The following is a 17,873-nucleotide window of genomic DNA, read 5'->3' as shown; positions in this document are numbered from 1 at the left end:
AACAAGCATTTCATTCTTTTACTTCGGATTTCACGATTTACACTGATAGAGGGATTTCTTCGCCTCTTTTGTACAGTCTATACTTTTTCCTGTAACCCGCAGTAAGCATTTCATCCAATTACTTTGGATTTCACAATTTAAACTGATCGAGGGATTTCTTCGCCTCTTTTACACAGTCTAAACCTTTTCGTTTGACCCAGCATTTCATTCATTTACTGGTATTTTCACAATTTGAACTGAGAAAGGGATTTCTGCACCTTTTCAGTGCTGGCGATGCGCAGCCACCGAGTCTCGCCCAACCAGTTCAATTCAAGTGTACGGCGACACTTGTGCATGCAAATAGGTCATGCCTCTGGTTACACGCAGCATCCGGACAAAAGAATAATGCACGGCGGCTCTAAACGGCCTTTCAACTCACAGATCTGGTTACAACACAGAATCTGGGTACATTAACCCTAACCCTAACATAAGCGATGCTGGAAGGCTCTCTTATCGCTCATAAATCTTGTTACAGTGCAGCATACGTACGCATTAATTTTATCTTAAGCAACACTCAAAGCTTAGCAAAGTTTTATGTTCGTGCACAATTCAAGGTGTGTGCAGTCAAGAATATAATTTAAAGTTAAGTATCACACTAATCACTCGGTGGACAGTCAGTTTGTACACTGTCATCTTCTACTCTGCTTTTAATTCTTGTCTTTTTTATTTTCATGCTAGTTTATATTTCTACTCGACTACACCTCAGAGGGATTAATTGTACTTTTTGCTCTACTTCATCTAGTTCTACAGAGCTGAGGCTACATAAGAAAGAGAAAACAAAGTTCAGATTCACAGAGCTTCAATCAGCCCTCCTGCTGCTCTCAAACACTGCAGCTCCACTCTGTCAGTACATTTCCTGGTTCCCTCCCCTTCAGACTGACAGTTTGAAAACGGCTGTAACCAACATGTGGTGAAGTGCAAGAGCTGACATGCCCCACTCACTGCACAAACACACGGTAAGAGCCCAAACTAGTTTCAGTTATCAGGAAGTGAATCTCAGATGGTCGTTGACACTGAGAGGTGAAATGGCTCAGAAAGCAGTTCAGCTGGACCGAGAGACTTTCTCTTGTTCGATCTGTTTGGATCTACTGAAGGATTCGGTGACTACTCCCTGTGGACACAGCTACTGCAAGAACTGTATTAACGATCACTGGGACACAGAGGATGAGAAGAGGATCTACAGCTGCCCTCAGTGCAGGAAGAGCTTCACACCGAGGCCTGAGCTGCTGAAAAACACCATGTTAGCAGACTTAGTGGAGCAGCTGAAGAAGACTGGACTCCAAGCTGCTCCTGCTGATCACTGCTATGCTGGACCTGAAGATGTGGCCTGTGATGTCTGCACTGGGAGGAAACTGAGAGCAGTTAAGTCCTGTCTGCAGTGTGTCGCCTCTTACTGTGAGAAACACCTGCAGCCTCATTATCAATCAGCTGCTTTCAAGAAACACAAGCTGGTGGAGCCGTCAGAGAAGCTCCAGGAGAACATCTGCTCTCGTCATGATGAGGTGATGAAGATGTTCTGTCGTACTGATCAGCAGTGTATCTGTTATCTCTGCTCTGTGGATCAACATAAAGGCCACGACACAGTGTCAGCTGCAGCAGAGAGGACTGAGAGGCAGAGAGAGCTGGAGGGGAGTCGACACAACATCCAGCAGAGAATCCAGGACAGAGAGGAAGATGTGAAGCTGCTTCAACAGGAGGTGGAGGCCATCAATCTCTCTGCTGATAAAGCAGTGGAGCACAGTGAGAAGATCTTCACCCAGCTGATCCGTCTCATTAAGAAAAGACGATCTTATGTGAAGCAGCAGATCGAATTTCAGCAGGTAAGTGAACTGAGGCAAGTCAAAGAGCTTCAGGAGAAGCTGGAGCAGGAGATCACTGAGCTGAAGAGGAAAGACGCTGAGCTGAAGAAGCTCTCACACACAGAGGATCACAACCAGTTTCTACACAACTACCCCTCACTGTCAGCACTCAGTGAGTCTACACACTCATCCAGCATCAATATCCGTCCTCTGAGATACGTTGAGTTCGTGGCAGCAGCTGTGTCAGAGTTCAGAGACGAACTACAGGACGTCCTGAGAGAGACATGGACCAACATCTCACTGACAGAGACTGAAGTGGATGATTTATTGTCTCCTCAGCCAAAGACCAGAGATACATTATCAAAATATTCTCGTGAACTCACACTGGATCCAAACACAGCTTACAGACATCTGTTACTGTGTGATGGAAACAGAAAAGCAACAAGAACAAAAATGTTACAGATTCATTCTGATCACCCAGACAGGTTCACTTCATGTAATCAGGTCCTGAGTGCAGAGAGTCTGACTGGACGGTGTTACTGGGAGGTGGAGTGGGATGATGTAAAGTGTGGAGTTGGTGTCGGAGTCACCTACAAGAGTGTCAGCAGAGATGGGAGCGAGGATGAATGTAGATTTGGTCGAAATGATAAATCTTGGGTGTTGGATTGTTCCAAAAACCTGCTTTATGACTTTTATCACAACAATGTCAAAACTTTCATCATCGGCCCTCAGTCCTTCAGAGTTGGAGTGTACCTGGATCACAGAGCAGGTATTCTGTCTTTCTACAACGTCTCTGACACCATGACTCTCCTCTACAGAGTCCAGACCACATTCACTCAACCTCTCTATGCTGGACTCTATATTTCTTACAGAAGCTCTGCTGAGTTCTGCAAACTGCCACCAACTGAGGAAACATAAAGGTGATTTATCCCCACTGATGTGTCAGTAAACGCCTCACTCATGTGTCTTATTGAAGGTGGTTGATAACTGTAAATGTGAAATGTAAAGTGTGTATAGTTCAGTGTAGGTGATGTTGAACGTCATGTTACCGTGGTGTCGTTTGCTGATGACTTTTTACTTCTGGTGATTTATTTCTTTTGTTTTAAACTTCATAAATATTCTAAATCATAAACTTGATTTCATGAACCAGAGCTGTGCTGACTTCACCTTTTATGTCCAGAAGAACGAAACATTGTGGATGAAAACGATGTGCTTGTTCATTAATGTTGCAGTTACACAAGTATCCTGTTTGTTAAAGTATTTGTACCCTTTTTATTGATCGACTTGTGATTGATTTGGCTATTTTCATTTGCCAATTGATGCTTTATTTCTTCTTGTGATGTGCTGATTTGAATTTTATTTTATTATGCTGTTAATAAAAGTGGAAAACTCAATAAAAAATTTAAAGACGTTTTTATGTCGTTATGAACTTGAGGACAGTTAATTAGATTAAACGACTCAGCAGATGATACAATTACATCAATTAGACACTATAGTGTATACACTATACAGTCTATATATATATATATATATATATATATATATATATATATATATATATATATATATATATATATATATATATATATACAGACTGTATAGTGTATACACTATACAGTCTGTATATATATATATATATATATATATATACAGACTGTATGGTGCAGCCTCACAGCTGATGATTTACTTGAACTTGTTCTTGATTACACTTACAAACTTTGAAGTAACAGTATTTTTCCAAACCCAAAGCTTTAAATATACTGAAAACATCAACATGTTGAAACATCTGATCAAATCTTCTTCTCAGTCCTGGTTCCTGTTCTGTCAGCAGGATCCAGTTCTGTCATGTTGACTGTTTGGATCAGAGAATCACTGAAGCCTTTTACTTCCTCCATTACACCAGCAGGTGGAGCCAGCACACAGACAGACAGCAGACAGACAGCAGACAGACAGACAGCAGACAGACAGTCAGTCAGCGGTGAACCAAACCAACAGTTTGAGTTTATCATCACTCTGTCCTGCTCTTTGGGGGCGTGGCCTTTGTATTCAGTGGGCGAGGCTAGTGTGAATGACTCCAGCCTCCTGTGTGAGCTGCAGGATCATTAGACACTCTCAGCTCAAGTCTGCTGGACCATCAGAACCTCTCAGCTTCAGTCTGCTGGACCATCAGAACCTCTCAGCTTCAGTCTGCTGGACCATCAGAACCTCCCAGCTCCAGTCTGCTGGACCATCAGAACCTCCCAGCTCCAGTCTGCTGGACCATCAGACCCTGCAGCCTCGTATTCATCTTCATCTCCTCTCTTCCTGAGATGCACCTCAGAGTTTCCAGCATGTCGGCTGCAGAGAGGCTGCAGGAGGCTTTTACCAACAGCTCAGAGAAGAACACCACCGGAGCTCACGACTGGACCGAGGTGAGAGTTTAGACTTCTTCAAGTATCAGAACCAGAACAAGCAGAACAATGTATATTATTATAGCATCCTGACTTATGACCTTGACGTTGCAGCAGTGAGACTGAGCTCATTGTAACGACTGTAAATACTGCTGCATGGTTTCATTGTTCAGTAACACATCATAAATTATTTATATCATATATTATTTTGTCTATTAACATCTAAATCTGAAGACTAACCCGGCTGTCAGGTGAATGTAGTGAGAACTGGGAGGAGACAGAACATGATGGACGCTCAGTCTTCAGGTGTTCTACTTTACTTGAGTAAATATACTTAGTTACTTTCCACCACTGTGTTAAGTATCAGGTGGATCCACAGTGTCGTTCTGCAGCGCTGCTGTTCTCACTGATGCTGGTGCTGATGGAACATTAAGAGATCCATAAAGTTTGGAGAGATTGTTAATTAAATAGGAAAAAAGGAAAAACTAAAAGTGTTTCTGTCGTCGTCTTCTTCAGTCTGAGCTGCAGTTTAGTTTTGTATCATTAAGCCTGAAAAATGTCATTTTAAGTGCTGTGATACACGTGACTGAGAGCGACATCGTCATATCTTTTTCATATCTTTGAAATGTAAAATTTCTAAAAATCCGCATATTAACTCGTAACCAGAGCTGATCAATAAACGCTCCTTGGATCCGCACGCAAGTGAAGGAACTTGTATTTTCCACCACGAGGATCTGATGAAGAGAATTAAGTTACATTCAAAACTTTAAATGCAAATGAAGGAGATGGAAAGCTTTGCTTCATGAGCTGAAGGAGAGTTTTCATTTCGAGATCTCACTTCTGGTCCTGCTGAGAACAGAAAGGTCAAAAATGACTAAACTAACCCGAGGCTGTAGGATGTCTTCAGTCCGCAGGGACGTCTTCAGTCTGCAGGACGTCTTCAGTCCGCAGGGACGTCTTCAGTCTGCAGGACGTCTTCAGTCCGCAGGGACATCTTTAGTCTGCAGGACGTCTTCAGTCTGCAGGACGTCCTCATACTGCAGGACGTCTTCAGTCCGCAGGACGTCCTCAGTCTGCAGGACGTCTTCAGTCTGCAGGACGTCCTCATACTGCAGGACGTCTTCAGTCTGCAGGACGTCTTCAGTCCGCAGGGACATCTTTAGTCTGCAGGACGTCTTCAGTCTGCAGGACGTCCTCATACTGCAGGACGTCTTCAGTCCGCAGGACGTCCTCAGTCTGCAGGACGTCTTCAGTCTGCAGGACGTCCTCATACTGCAGGACGTCTTCAGTCCGCAGGGACGTCCTCAGTCTGCAGGACGTCTTCAGTCCGCAGGACGTCCTCAGTCTGCAGGACGTCTTCAGTCTGCAGGACGTCTTCAGTCCGCAGGACGTCCTCAGTCTGCAGGACGTCTTCAGTCTGCAGGACGTCCTCATACTGCAGGACGTCTTCAGTCCGCAGGACGTCTTCAGTCCGCAGGACGTCCTCAGTCTGCAGGACGTCCTCATACTGCAGGACGTCTTCAGTCCGCAGGGACATCTTTAGTCTGCAGGACGTCCTCATACTGCAGGACGTCTTCATACTGCAGGACGTCCTCATACTGCAGGACGTCTTCAGTCCGCAGGGACATCTTTAGTCTGCAGGACGTCCTCATACTGCAGGACGTCCTCAGTCTGCAGGACGTCCTCATACTGCAGGAGGTCTTCAGTCCGCAGGGACATCTTTAGTCTGCAGGACGTCCTCATACTGCAGGACGTCTTCAGTCCGCAGGACGTCCTCAGTCTGCAGGACGTCTTCAGTCCGCAGGGACATCTTCAGTCTGCAGGACGTCTTCAGTCTGCAGGGACATCTTTAGTCTGCAGGACGTCTTCAGTCTGCAGGACGTCTTCAGTCAGCAGGGACGTCCTCAGTCTGCAGGACGTCTTCAGTCCGCAGGACGTCCTCAGTCTGCAGGACGTCTTCAGTCTGCAGGACGTCTTCAGTCAGCAGGGACGTCCTCAGTCTGCAGGACGTCTTCAGTCCGCAGGACGTCCTCAGTCTGCAGGACGTCTTCAGTCCGCAGGGACATCTTTAGTCTGCAGGACGTCTTCAGTCTGCAGGACGTCTTCAGTCAGCAGGGACGTCCTCAGTCTGCAGGACGTCTTCAGTCCGCAGGACGTCCTCAGTCTGCAGGACGTCTTCAGTCTGCAGGACGTCCTCATACTGCAGGACGTCTTCAGTCCGCAGGACGTCCTCAGTCTGCAGGACGTCCTCATACTGCAGGACGTCTTCAGTCCGCAGGGACATCTTTAGTCTGCAGGACGTCCTCATACTGCAGGACGTCCTCAGTCTGCAGGACGTCCTCATACTGCAGGACGTCTTCAGTCCGCAGGGACATCTTTAGTCTGCAGGACGTCCTCATACTGCAGGACGTCTTCAGTCCGCAGGACGTCCTCAGTCTGCAGGACGTCTTCAGTCCGCAGGGACATCTTCAGTCTGCAGGACGTCTTCAGTCTGCAGGACGTCCTCATACTGCAGGACGTCTTCAGTCCGCAGGGACATCTTTAGTCTGCAGGACGTCTTCAGTCTGCAGGACGTCTTCAGTCAGCAGGGACGTCCTCAGTCTGCAGGACGTCTTCAGTCCGCAGGACGTCCTCAGTCTGCAGGACGTCTTCAGTCTGCAGGACGTCCTCATACTGCAGGACGTCTTCAGTCCGCAGGACGTCCTCAGTCTGCAGGACGTCCTCATACTGCAGGACGTCTTCAGTCCGCAGGGACATCTTTAGTCTGCAGGACGTCCTCATACTGCAGGACGTCTTCATACTGCAGGACGTCCTCATACTGCAGGACGTCTTCAGTCCGCAGGGACATCTTTAGTCTGCAGGACGTCCTCATACTGCAGGACGTCTTCAGTCCGCAGGACGTCCTCAGTCTGCAGGACGTCTTCAGTCCGCAGGGACATCTTCAGTCTGCAGGACGTCTTCAGTCTGCAGGACGTCCTCATACTGCAGGATGTCTTCAGTCCGCAGGGACATCTTCAGTCTGCAGGACGTCTTCAGTCTGCAGGACGTCCTCATACTGCAGGACGTCCTCAGTCTACAGGATGTCCTCAGTCTGCAGGACGTCTTCAGTCAGCAGGGACATCTTCAGTCTGCAGGACGTCTTCAGTCTGCAGGACGTCCTCATACTGCAGGACGTCCTCAGTCTACAGGATGTCCTCAGTCTGCAGGACGTCTTCAGTCTGCAGGACGTCTTCAGTCTGCAGGACGTCCTCATACTGCAGGGACGTCTTCAGTCTGCAGGACGTCCTCATACTGCAGGACGTCTTCATACTGCAGGACGTCCTGCAGACTAAAGATGTCCCTGCGGACTGAAGACGTCCTCATACTGCAGGACGTCTTCAGTCCGCAGGACGTCTTCAGTCTGCAGGACGTCCTCATACTGCAGGACATCTTCAGTCTGCAGGGACATCTTTAGTCTGCAGGACGTCTTCAGTCTGCGTTAAAACACTCTGTCAATCATATTTGGGAAAGTTTATTAAATACTAATGATTTGACTGTTGAACAACAGTTAGTCATTTCAGCGCTTCAGTCGTCAGCTCACAGGTGACAGAAGTGTCAGAATGGATGAATCAGCTCAGAGTTCATCGTTCAGAGATGATGACAGACTGAGTCCTGAATGACTCGACTCTCGGGGGTTTTGTGTCTCTGCTTCTTCTCTATTTGAAAGCTTTCACTCTCAAACACCTGCTGCTGATATAAACCTGAACTGATATTCTGTCTTTCTTAATGTCAACGAATCCATTCTGCTTCAGTCACTCGCAAATTAATCCGCCGCTGAAAATAGTCCTCCACAAACGGACGGTTTCCTGTGTGTTTGATAGAAACTACAGAGCAGCTGACACAGGAACAGTTTCTAAGATTAACCTACATGTTGTGAAGTGTTTTTAAAGGTGTATATCTTCAGTGGGAATCAATGGATCACATACAGGAAGTCAGGAAGTCATTAAAGGAATAGTTCAACCAAAACTGTAAACCCAGTCATCATCTCGCGTTGGTTTCTGGGACATGACTCGTTTTCTGCAGTTCAGTCCTTCTTTAAATCAGACCTGCTTCATGTAACACTGTTCATCCTGTCAAAGTTCATCTGTTTTCACTTCCTTTTACTTTGAAATTCTCTCAGCTGATGACTGGAGCCACATAAGTACACGTCACTGTGTGTGTTTAATGTGACGCAGCGATGTTAAACTGACCTGAGGTCTGCTTGTCTGCAGGTGTACGAGGCGGTGCGGTGGATCCAGCTCGGCATGGCTGTGCTCAGGTCAGCCTCTCACTGCTTAGTTCTCCTCAGGGTTCAAGTCTGACACATCAAGTCCTGCAGCAATGTTAATTTTCTTTACATTTCTGACTTTACTGAAATATTAATTAGTAGGAAATAAAACACAAAAGCTGCTGTAAAGCAGATAAAGGTAATAAACATGATGTTAATTGATAAAGATACTGTACACTGATTAAAGCTTTTTAGGATGATCGCTAAAAGTTGAGTTGGATTATTATTTTTTATCAGTTTTATGCAAGAAAAGAAAAGAAAATATTAACTTGAATAAAATCTTCAAATAAAACAGTATTTTGGTGTTTGTCTCAGCCGGAGACTTTTCAGCACATGGAACTTTTGTGAATGATAAACAGGAAGGAGTTCAAAGGTCAAAGGTCACAGCACTCAGACAATAAGTTCAGTCAGCAGGAAGTAATCTGATTACAGACTACTCTTTGAAGCAGCAGCAGCATTTCGTGCATCATCAGATCAACATGTTACCTGATGACATCATCAACATGTTACCTGTATGTCTGAGATGTGTGATGTTTACACCTGTCCGTCTCTGTCTTCAGTATTCTGGGCTCCGGCTCCATCATCGTCTGCGTGATGCTGCAGAGACTCAGCCGGACGCCCGAGGTCAGTCTCCTCCTCCAGTCTTTGTTTTGAAGCTCCTGCAGCTGAGACGACTGAGTGAGAGTCACACGAGGTGACGGTGTCGAACAGATCTGCTGTTAAATATGTTGTGACATCAGCGATTTACATTCAAACAACACGTCTTCCACAGATTGTGCTTCGAATCAACAGTCATATACAGGAGCCCCGAGAGGCAGCCGAGGGAGAGGAGAGATTATCAGAGAGAAAACTGGTTCTTTGTTCACATAGAACAGACCGTCAGTGGTCAGTCGCTCACTGTGCAGATCACAGAGCACACTGATGTGATGTGATGATTTGTGTGTTTGTGTGTTTGCAGCTGCAGCCTCTGTTCCTGCTCAGCGTGTCCGACCTGCTGCTCGCTCTCTGCTGGCTGATCGGAGCGGCTCTGTTCTCTACACACTGCAGCAGCCTCAACAAACACTGCTACCACCTGCACACTGTGGAGCAGGTACACACACACACACACACACACACACACACACACACACACACACACATTAAATTGTTCCTTCAGCACCAACACTGGATTCATACGCTGCTGAAAATAGTCCCTGATCGTCACCTCCCCTCCAGATTTGGAGTCGATTGAGCTGAAGAGTGATCATCATCCAGCTTATGATACCAGCTGAGCAGGTGTGAAGGGTTTGGAGGGAGGTCAGGTCTGTCGGTTTGATGGGAAGATACAGTCGTGTGTCGTCGGCGTAGGAGTCTTTAGTCTCGGACAAAACGCATCATAGAATTTATTTTGTGAGGAGATTTAAAGAGAACACAGCGAACACTGACAGGCAGTGAGACGGACTGTTGTTGGTTTGAGATCTGCTGATGAGACAGATTTAAGATAACTGAATTATTCAGCTGCTGGATGACTGAAGGAGTCCTACATGAACTCAGTACTTTTCCTGATGTGGTGATGCATGTTTTCCTTCCCATGTGAAGCCGAGTGCTGCGGCTCCTCTCAGGCGGCCGGTCAGACACATGATCCACCACTCAGAAAGGTATTTTTATATGTTTATGCTCTTTTATTTGGAGGAAACTTTTGTGCTTTTTCTGTTATATTTGAAGATATTATGGGATTTCCATCTCCCCATAACAATCTAATGTTTGTTTCCTTAAAAATCAACCAAAACAAGGAACCACACTGATCTGAGTCTGCCCACATGCCGTGCTGACGGTTCACAACTGGAAAGTTTCAACTTCCTCCTGAGAAACGCTGCTGAGATAGAAAGCTTCAGTATTTAACCACAAAACTCAGCTCCAACTCAAACAACAGGCTTAAAACCCTGATTGTAATAAATGCTCCAGGAACGAATCACAACCATGAACACGACAGTAAAACAGACTTCTGTATGATCCTGTTTCAGATTCATCTAGAATCCGACCCGTGACAAACAGATTGTTGGTTCTTATTGCAGCAGGATGATGACATCATAGCGTTGTGTTACACCTGGTGATAACATGCGGCGCTGCAGTGATGCGGCACCAGAGCACGACGACTTTTATGACTCAGTTTGAATCGTTTCATCATCTGGGTTTCACGACTGACGCAGACTTTGACTTTCGATTTGACAGATTTCAGGGAGATGATGCGTTTGAAGATAATCAGAGAAATGAGTTCAGGATCGACGTCGTGACGATGACATGTGTCCCTGCACTCGATTATCAGGAGAGTCTTTTACTTTGAGGATGTTCAGAGGAAGCAGAGTCTGGATGCTGTAGAAGTTAAAGCATTGATAACTTTGAGTGACAGATCAGCTGATCTCTAACAGACCAATGAGAGCTCAGGGAATGTGACTCACCTGGATGAGAACCAGGAATCCTGACTGCCGGACCAGACGGGACATGTTTCAGAGCTCTCTAATAAAAACCACTCTTGTGTTTTAATTCAGCTCTAACAGCTGTGCCGGGCTCTGTGTGTTCTGCTGGTCCAGATTCTTGGTTCAGCTCTCAGTATGTTCTCTATGGGAGCTGCGTCCTGTAACTGGTTCTTAAAGGAACCTTCACAAACAAGGTCCTGACTAAAGGAACAGTCCGCCTTGCTTCACCTCTGTTAGAGGAGCAGGGCAGTGAAGTGTGTGTGGAAGCAGCCCAGTCACTGAGAGGCTGACTGCAGAGGATAAATCAGTATTCTGAGCGGTTTGCCCCAGATGACCTGGTCCAGAACTGATCGTGAAGTGGGTCAGTCCAGTAACAGGGCAGCAGAACCAGGACAGACCCCAGGCTGGATCTAAACAGAAAAACACCATCAAACATTCCTGACCTACATTAATTGTTCTGACGCACCGACCCAAGGTCAGCGTGTGCACACGGTTCTAACAAACTGCAAACTGTTTGGTTCTGACAGATTCTCTACATGGCCTCCTTCTTCTTCACTCTCAACTATGTGTGGAACCTGTACACAGCAATCAGAGAGAAGTACCTCAGCTGCAGTAATGGATACCCTGTACAGGTACGCACACATCACCTGGTTTCATCAGAGGTCAACAGTTCTTGTTCAGTAAGTTCAGTTCAGACGGCAGCGAGCTGTCGCTGTGTGCATCTCACGTCAGACAGCAGATTCACACTTTTACTAAAACATTGAACTGTTTCTTTAAGAGATGGACTCTGACAATACTTAAAACTGAACACGAGTCTGATCATTTAATAAAGTGTATTGCTGCATTTCACTTTTTCTACGTTCTTCTGATAATTCTTCAAATGGTTCATCAGTTCACAGATTATTATCTTCTGTTTATTTCCTCGGATCATAACTTAAACGTTGCAGCATGTTGATGGTTTTATCTGAAGGTTTCTTGCAGCGACCGCCTCTGTTTTCTGTTGTATCTTCATCTTTTGGTGAACTGCTCCTTTACATAAACTCTTTCCATCGTCTTGTCCAGTTCTCCAACAGAGTGAGCACCGCCGGCAAAATCCGGGCTCTGCTGTCAGGGTGAGTACAAACGTGTTCCGACCGGGTCCAGTTTACATGACGTGTGACGCAGACGTGTTGAAGGACGGTCAGTGACTCAGAGTGTGTTTGCAGGCTGATCCCTGTGATGCTGATGACGCCCGTGTTCATACAAGGAAACATCAGCCAGTGTCAGGCCAACTCCAGCGAGCCGTACAGGTGAGAGAGCACGACACCTCACCGATATCCAGACGCAACACTCACAACACAAGCCTAACGACACCGGTCCAAACGTCACTGTTTCCATTCTTCGTGCCTCCACCAGGTGTCTGCTGATGCACACCGGAGCGCTGTTTCGTACCTCAGATCAGCTGCAGCCAACCACAGCCTGCCGATGGCTGCGCACCTGCTGCATCGCCATCTTCCTCGCCACCTTCCTACTCACACTGCTCAGCATCATAGTGAGTGACATGATGTGCTACAATAAGACGTGACATGACATACAGAGACTTTATAACGTCCTCTCCTTCATCAGGTTCTGATGGTGAAGGCCCGTCGTATTTACAGGCGGGCGGTGACATCACACGGTTACCTGGGCAACGAGCAGCGGACGGCCTTCCGCGTGATGGACCGACGGATGCTGCTGTACCCGCTGGTCTTCATCCTCTGCTGGGGTCCAGGTTTGTGTCTTCGTCCTGGTTCGATCCTTCATGTGTGGAAGCAGCTGAGGTCTGTTTCTGGTTCTGACTGGTTCTGTGTCGTCTCCTCAGCTGTGGGTCTGGCGTTTCTCCTGGAGGTGAAGCCCTCGGCGGGGCAGGGCTGGGCCGTGGTCGCTCTCTACATCTCACAGGTCAGTCTGCAGCAGGATTTTGGGCCTGCAGGTGTTCACGGACCTCTGCAGACCCGACACAAAACACACGCTGCCTTACAAGAATCAAGACAATCTCCTTCAGCTTCTCTCTGTGTGAACAAGTTGAACATGAGTGACATCATTGTGAAACATGCAGCTGCTGCCGGCTGAAGTTCATATTTGTGTGTTAAATGTGTGTATAGAGTGAGGACATGTTGTAGGACCACACTGTGTCTTCTGTCCTCAGGCGTTCACCTCGGCCTCTCAGGGATTCCTCAACTGTCTGGTCTACGGATGGACTCGTGCTCGTCTCCGCCGAGCCGGCAGGATGGTTTTATCTCGAGACGTGGACACTCAGACGCCTCTGCTGAGGTCGCAGAAGACGAGAGGCTACCAAACGCTGCGCACCGTCGGCTGACAGACAGATGGAGGAGGCGTGACAAACTGAAAGTAGAAGTGAGCAGGTGCTTTCTGTCCTCGGCAGCAAAGACTCACACAGAGTCTGAACTTTCAGTGAGAGGGAAAACACCGCGTTCGTGTCTCTGCAGAGGACACTGAGGTCCACCTCTGATCCTGAACCACTGAGGCGAGAGAAAAGGGAAGAAGAAGACGGAGGGGGAGTTTACAGCAGGAGGAAGTGCGACGAGGGAAACAGGATTTGAAAAAGACGAAGCTGTATTTAATGTGCAGCCTCAAACCTCACAGGTGGACTGAAGTTATTTATAGAGTTTACACCAGAGAATGACTTTGTATGTTCACATGTGACAGTACAGTACTGTCCAGTCTGATTCTGATACTGAAGCTTCCTCCATCCTGAAAGTTCAGGGAAGTTTGACGTCTAAAAAAAGAAAGTTGGTCTGTAGATTTGAGGATACTGCAGCCATCATCCTCTCCTCCTCCTGATGATATAAAGTCCTCCTCTCCTCCTGATGATATAAAGTCCTCCTCTCCTCCTCCTGATGATATAAAGTCCTCCTCTCCTCCTGATGATACAAAGTCCTCCTCTCCTCCTGATGATATAAAGTCCTCCTCTCCTCCTCCTGATGATATAAAGTCCTCCTCTCCTCCTGATGATACAAAGTCCTCCTCTCCTCCTGATGATATAAAGTCCTCCTCTCCTCCTGATGATATAAAGTCCTCCTCTCCTCCTCCTGATGATATAAAGTCCTCCTCTCCTCCTGATGATATAAAAGTCCTCCTCCTCCTCCTGATATATAAAGTCATCCCTCTCCTCCTCCTGATGATATAAAGTCCTCCTCTCCTCCTGATGATATAAAGTCCTCCTCTCCTCCTGATGATATAAAGTCCTCCTCTCCTCCTCCTGATGATATAAAGTCCTCCTCTCCTCCTCCTGATGATATAAAGTCCCCTCCTCCTCCTCCTGATGATACAAAGTCCTCCTCTCCTCCTGATGATATAAAAGTCCTCCTCTCCTCCTCCTGATGATATAAGTCCTCCTCTCCTCCTCCTGATGATATAAAGTCCTCCTCTCCTCCTCCTGATGATATAAAGTCCTCCTCTCCTCCTCCTGATGATATAAAGTCCTCCTCTCCTCCTGATGATATAAGTCCTCCTCTCCTCCTCCTGATGATATAAAGTCCTCCTCTCCTCCTCCTGATGATATAAAGTCCTCCTCTCCTCCCCCTGATGATATAAAGTCCTCCTCTCCTCCTCCTGATGATATAAAGTCCTCCTCTCCTCCTGATGATATAAAGTCCTCCTCTCCTCCTCCTGATGATATAAAGTCCTCCTCCTCCTCCTCCTGATGATATAAAGTCCTTCCTCTCCTCCTCCCTGATGATATAAAGTCCTCCTCTCCTCCTGATGATATAAAGTCCTCCTCTCATCCTCCTGATGATATAAAGTCCTCCTCTCCTCCTGATGATATAAAGTCATCCTTCCTCCTGCTGATATAAAGTCCTCCTCTCATCCTCCTGATGATATAAAGTCTCCTCCTCCTCCTCCTGATGATATAAAGTCATCCTCTCCTCCTCCTGATGATATAAAGTCCTCCTCTCCTCTCATGATGATATAAAGTCCTCCTCTCCTCCTCCTGATGATAAAGTCCTCCCTCTCCTCCTGATGATATAAAGTCCTCCTCTCCTCCTCTGATGATATAAGTCATCCTCTCCTCCTCCTGATGAATATAAAGTCCTCCTCTCCTCCTGATGATATAAAGTCCTCCTCTCTCCTGATGATATAAAGTCCTCCTCTCCTCCTGATGATAATAAAGTCCTCATCTCCTCCTCCTGATGATATAAATTCCTCTCTCCTCCTCCTGAGGATATAAAGTCTCCTCTCCTCCTGAGGATATAAAGTCCTCTCTCTCCTCCTGATGATATAAAGTCCTCCTCTCCTCCTCCTGATGATATAAAGTCCTCCTCTCCTCCTCCTGATGATATAAAGTCCTCCTCTCCTCCTCATGATGATATAAAGTCCTCCTCTCCTCCTCCTGATGATATATAAGTCCTCCTCTCCTCCTCCTGATGATATAAAGTCCTCCTCTCCTCCTCCTGATGATATAAAGTCCTCCTTCCTCCTCCTGATGATATAAAGTCCTCCTCTCCTCCTCCTGATGATATAAAGTCCTCTCTCCTCCTCCTGATGATATAAAGTCCTTCCTCTCCTCCTCCTGATGAATAATAGTCCTCCTCTCCTCCTGATGATATAAAGTCCTCCTCTCCTCCTCCTGATGATATAAAGTCCTCCTCTCCTCCTCCTGATGATATAAAGTCCTCCTCTCCCTCCTCCTGATGATATAAAGTCCTCCTCTCCTCCTCCTGATGATATAAAGTCCTCCTCTCCTCCTCCTGATGATATAAAGTCCTCCTCTCCTCCCTGATGATATAAAGTCCTCCTCTCCTCCTCCTGATGATATAAAGTCCTCCTCTCCTCCTCCTGATGATATAAAGTCCTCCTCTCCTCCTCCTGATGATATAAAGTCCTCCTCTCCTCCTCCTGATGATATAAAGTCCTCCCTCTCCTCCTCCTGATGATATAAAGTCCTCCTCTCCTCCTGATGATATAAAGTCCTCCTCTCCTCCTCCTGATGATATAAAGTCCTCCTCTCCTCCTCCTGATGATATAAAGTCCTCCTCTCCTCCTCCTGATGATATAAAGTCCTCCTCTCCTCCTCCTGATGATATAAAGTCCTCCTCTCCTCCTGATGATATAAAGTCCTCCTCTCCTCCTCCTGATGATATAAAGTCCTCCTGTCCTCCTGAGATATAAAGTCCTCCTCTCCTCCTCCTGATGATATAAAGTCCTCCTCTCCTCCTGATGATAAAGTCCTCCTCTCCTCCTCCTGATGATATAAAGTCTCCTTCCTCCTCCTGATGATATAAAGTCCTCTCTCCTCCTGATGATATAAAGTCCTCTTCCTCCTCCTGATGATATATAAAGTCCTCCTCTCCTCTCCTGATGATATAAAGTCCTCTCCTCCTCCTGATGATATAAAGTCCTCCTCTCCTCCTCATGATGATATAAAGTCCTCCTCTCCTCCTCCTGATATAAAGTCCTCCTCTCCTCCTGATGATATAAAGTCCTCATCTCCTCCTCATGATGATATAAAGTCCTCCTCTCCTCCTCCTGTGATATAAGTCCTCCTCTCTCCTCCTGATGATATAAAGTCCCCTATCCTCCTCCTGATGATATAAAGTCCTCCTCTCCTCCTGATGATATAAAGTCCTCCTCCTCCTCCTCCTGATGATATAAAGTCCTCCTCTCCTCCTCCTGATGATATAAAGTCCTCCTCTCCTCCTCCTGATGATATAAAGTCCTCCTCTCCACCTCCTGATGATATAAAGTCCTCCTCTCCTCCTCCTGATGATATAAAGTCCTCCTCTCCTCCTCATGATGATATAAAGTCCTCCTCTCCTCCTCCTGATGATATAAAGTCCTCCTCTCCTCCTCCTGAGGATATAAAGTCCTCTCCTCCTCCTGATGATATAAAGTCCTCCTCTCCTCCTCCTGATGATATAAAGTCCTCCTCTCCTCCTCCTGATGATATAAAGTCCTCCTCTCCTCCTCCTGATGATATAAAGTCCTCCTCTCCTCCTTCCTGATGATATAAAGTCCTCCTCTCCTCCTGATGATATAAAGTCCTCCTCTCCTCCTGATGATATAAAGTCCTCCTCTCCTCCTGATGATATAAAGTCCTCCTCTCCTCCTCCTGATGATATAAAGTCCTCCTCTCCTCCTCCTGATGATATAAAGTCCTCCTCTCCTCCTCCTGATGATACAGATTTACAGCCTCTTCCTGCAGTCGACCTCCTGCTAACACTTCAGACTGAGGCCTTTATCTTAACAGTGCAGATATCAGATTATGATCTTTCTTTGGTTGTTTATCTGTTTTCTCTGTTTTACTGTGAAGCTCCAGAACTGTTCTGTGGACTACGACACTTCTCTTTGCTGTTTGGGTGAACTGCTCCTTTAAACGCTCCTCTTGTTTAACCCCGTTGGATGAAGCTCTACACAGACGTTAACATTGTGCATCAGGAGCAGTTTTCCTTCTTGTGTGTCTGATTGTGTTTTAATGAACTGAATGATCGTCAGAAGCTGCAGTATGACGAGTCACTGAGTGAATCTGTGACCTCAGAGTGTTTCAGAGTTTCCCCCCTCGTCCTCGTCCTCGTCCTCGTCCTCCTCGTCCTCGTCCTCGTTCTCGTCCTCGTCCTCGTCCTCGTCCTCCTCGTCCTCGTCCTCGTCCTCGTCCTGCGTTGCTGCTGATCAACCGTGCAGAAACTCGGTGAGCCCGTCACACCACATGACCATCGCCTCACTCACAGAGACGCCGCCTGAAGCAGGAGCCACGAGCTCGTTGTGTGATGTGGTGCTCCCTGCTGATCCTCCTCCACCTCCTCCACCTCCTCCACCGTCACACTGTGGGCGTTCAGCCAGAATCTGCAGCAGAACAATGGTGTTCCTCTTCAATCAGCCCTCAGCTCATCTGACACAGTGTAGT

The 17,873-nt window shown here is 46.8% G+C and overlaps 2 protein-coding genes across 2 annotated transcripts; both read left to right on the top strand.

Moving 5' to 3' along the window:
• Positions 1–1,064: 1,064 nt before the first annotated feature.
• On the top strand, positions 1,065–1,739 carry LOC115567741 (E3 ubiquitin/ISG15 ligase TRIM25-like; the record flags this gene model as incomplete). Its single annotated transcript, XM_030394590.1, has 1 exon — positions 1,065–1,739. A coding segment is annotated over exon 1 (675 nt), but the record flags the coding sequence as incomplete, so codon positions are not given.
• A 2,121-nt stretch (positions 1,740–3,860) lies between these two features.
• On the top strand, positions 3,861–13,843 carry LOC115567727 (transmembrane protein 116-like). Its single transcript, XM_030394566.1, has 11 exons — positions 3,861–4,249; positions 8,479–8,525; positions 9,095–9,158; positions 9,493–9,624; positions 11,518–11,622; positions 12,053–12,102; positions 12,196–12,279; positions 12,386–12,521; positions 12,596–12,740; positions 12,831–12,910; positions 13,158–13,843. Exons 1-11 carry the CDS (start codon positions 4,148–4,150, stop codon positions 13,326–13,328), a joined length of 1,116 nt encoding a protein of 371 aa, XP_030250426.1. The 5' UTR covers positions 3,861–4,147; the 3' UTR covers positions 13,329–13,843.
• The last annotated feature ends 4,030 nt before the right edge of the window (positions 13,844–17,873 follow it).

Source organism: Sparus aurata, chromosome 17 (genome assembly GCF_900880675.1).
Source record: "Sparus aurata chromosome 17, fSpaAur1.1, whole genome shotgun sequence".
Classification (NCBI taxonomy): domain Eukaryota; kingdom Metazoa; phylum Chordata; class Actinopteri; order Spariformes; family Sparidae; genus Sparus; species Sparus aurata.
Note: the sequence above shows the minus strand (reverse complement) of the source record. Positions and strands in the feature narration are given on the sequence as shown.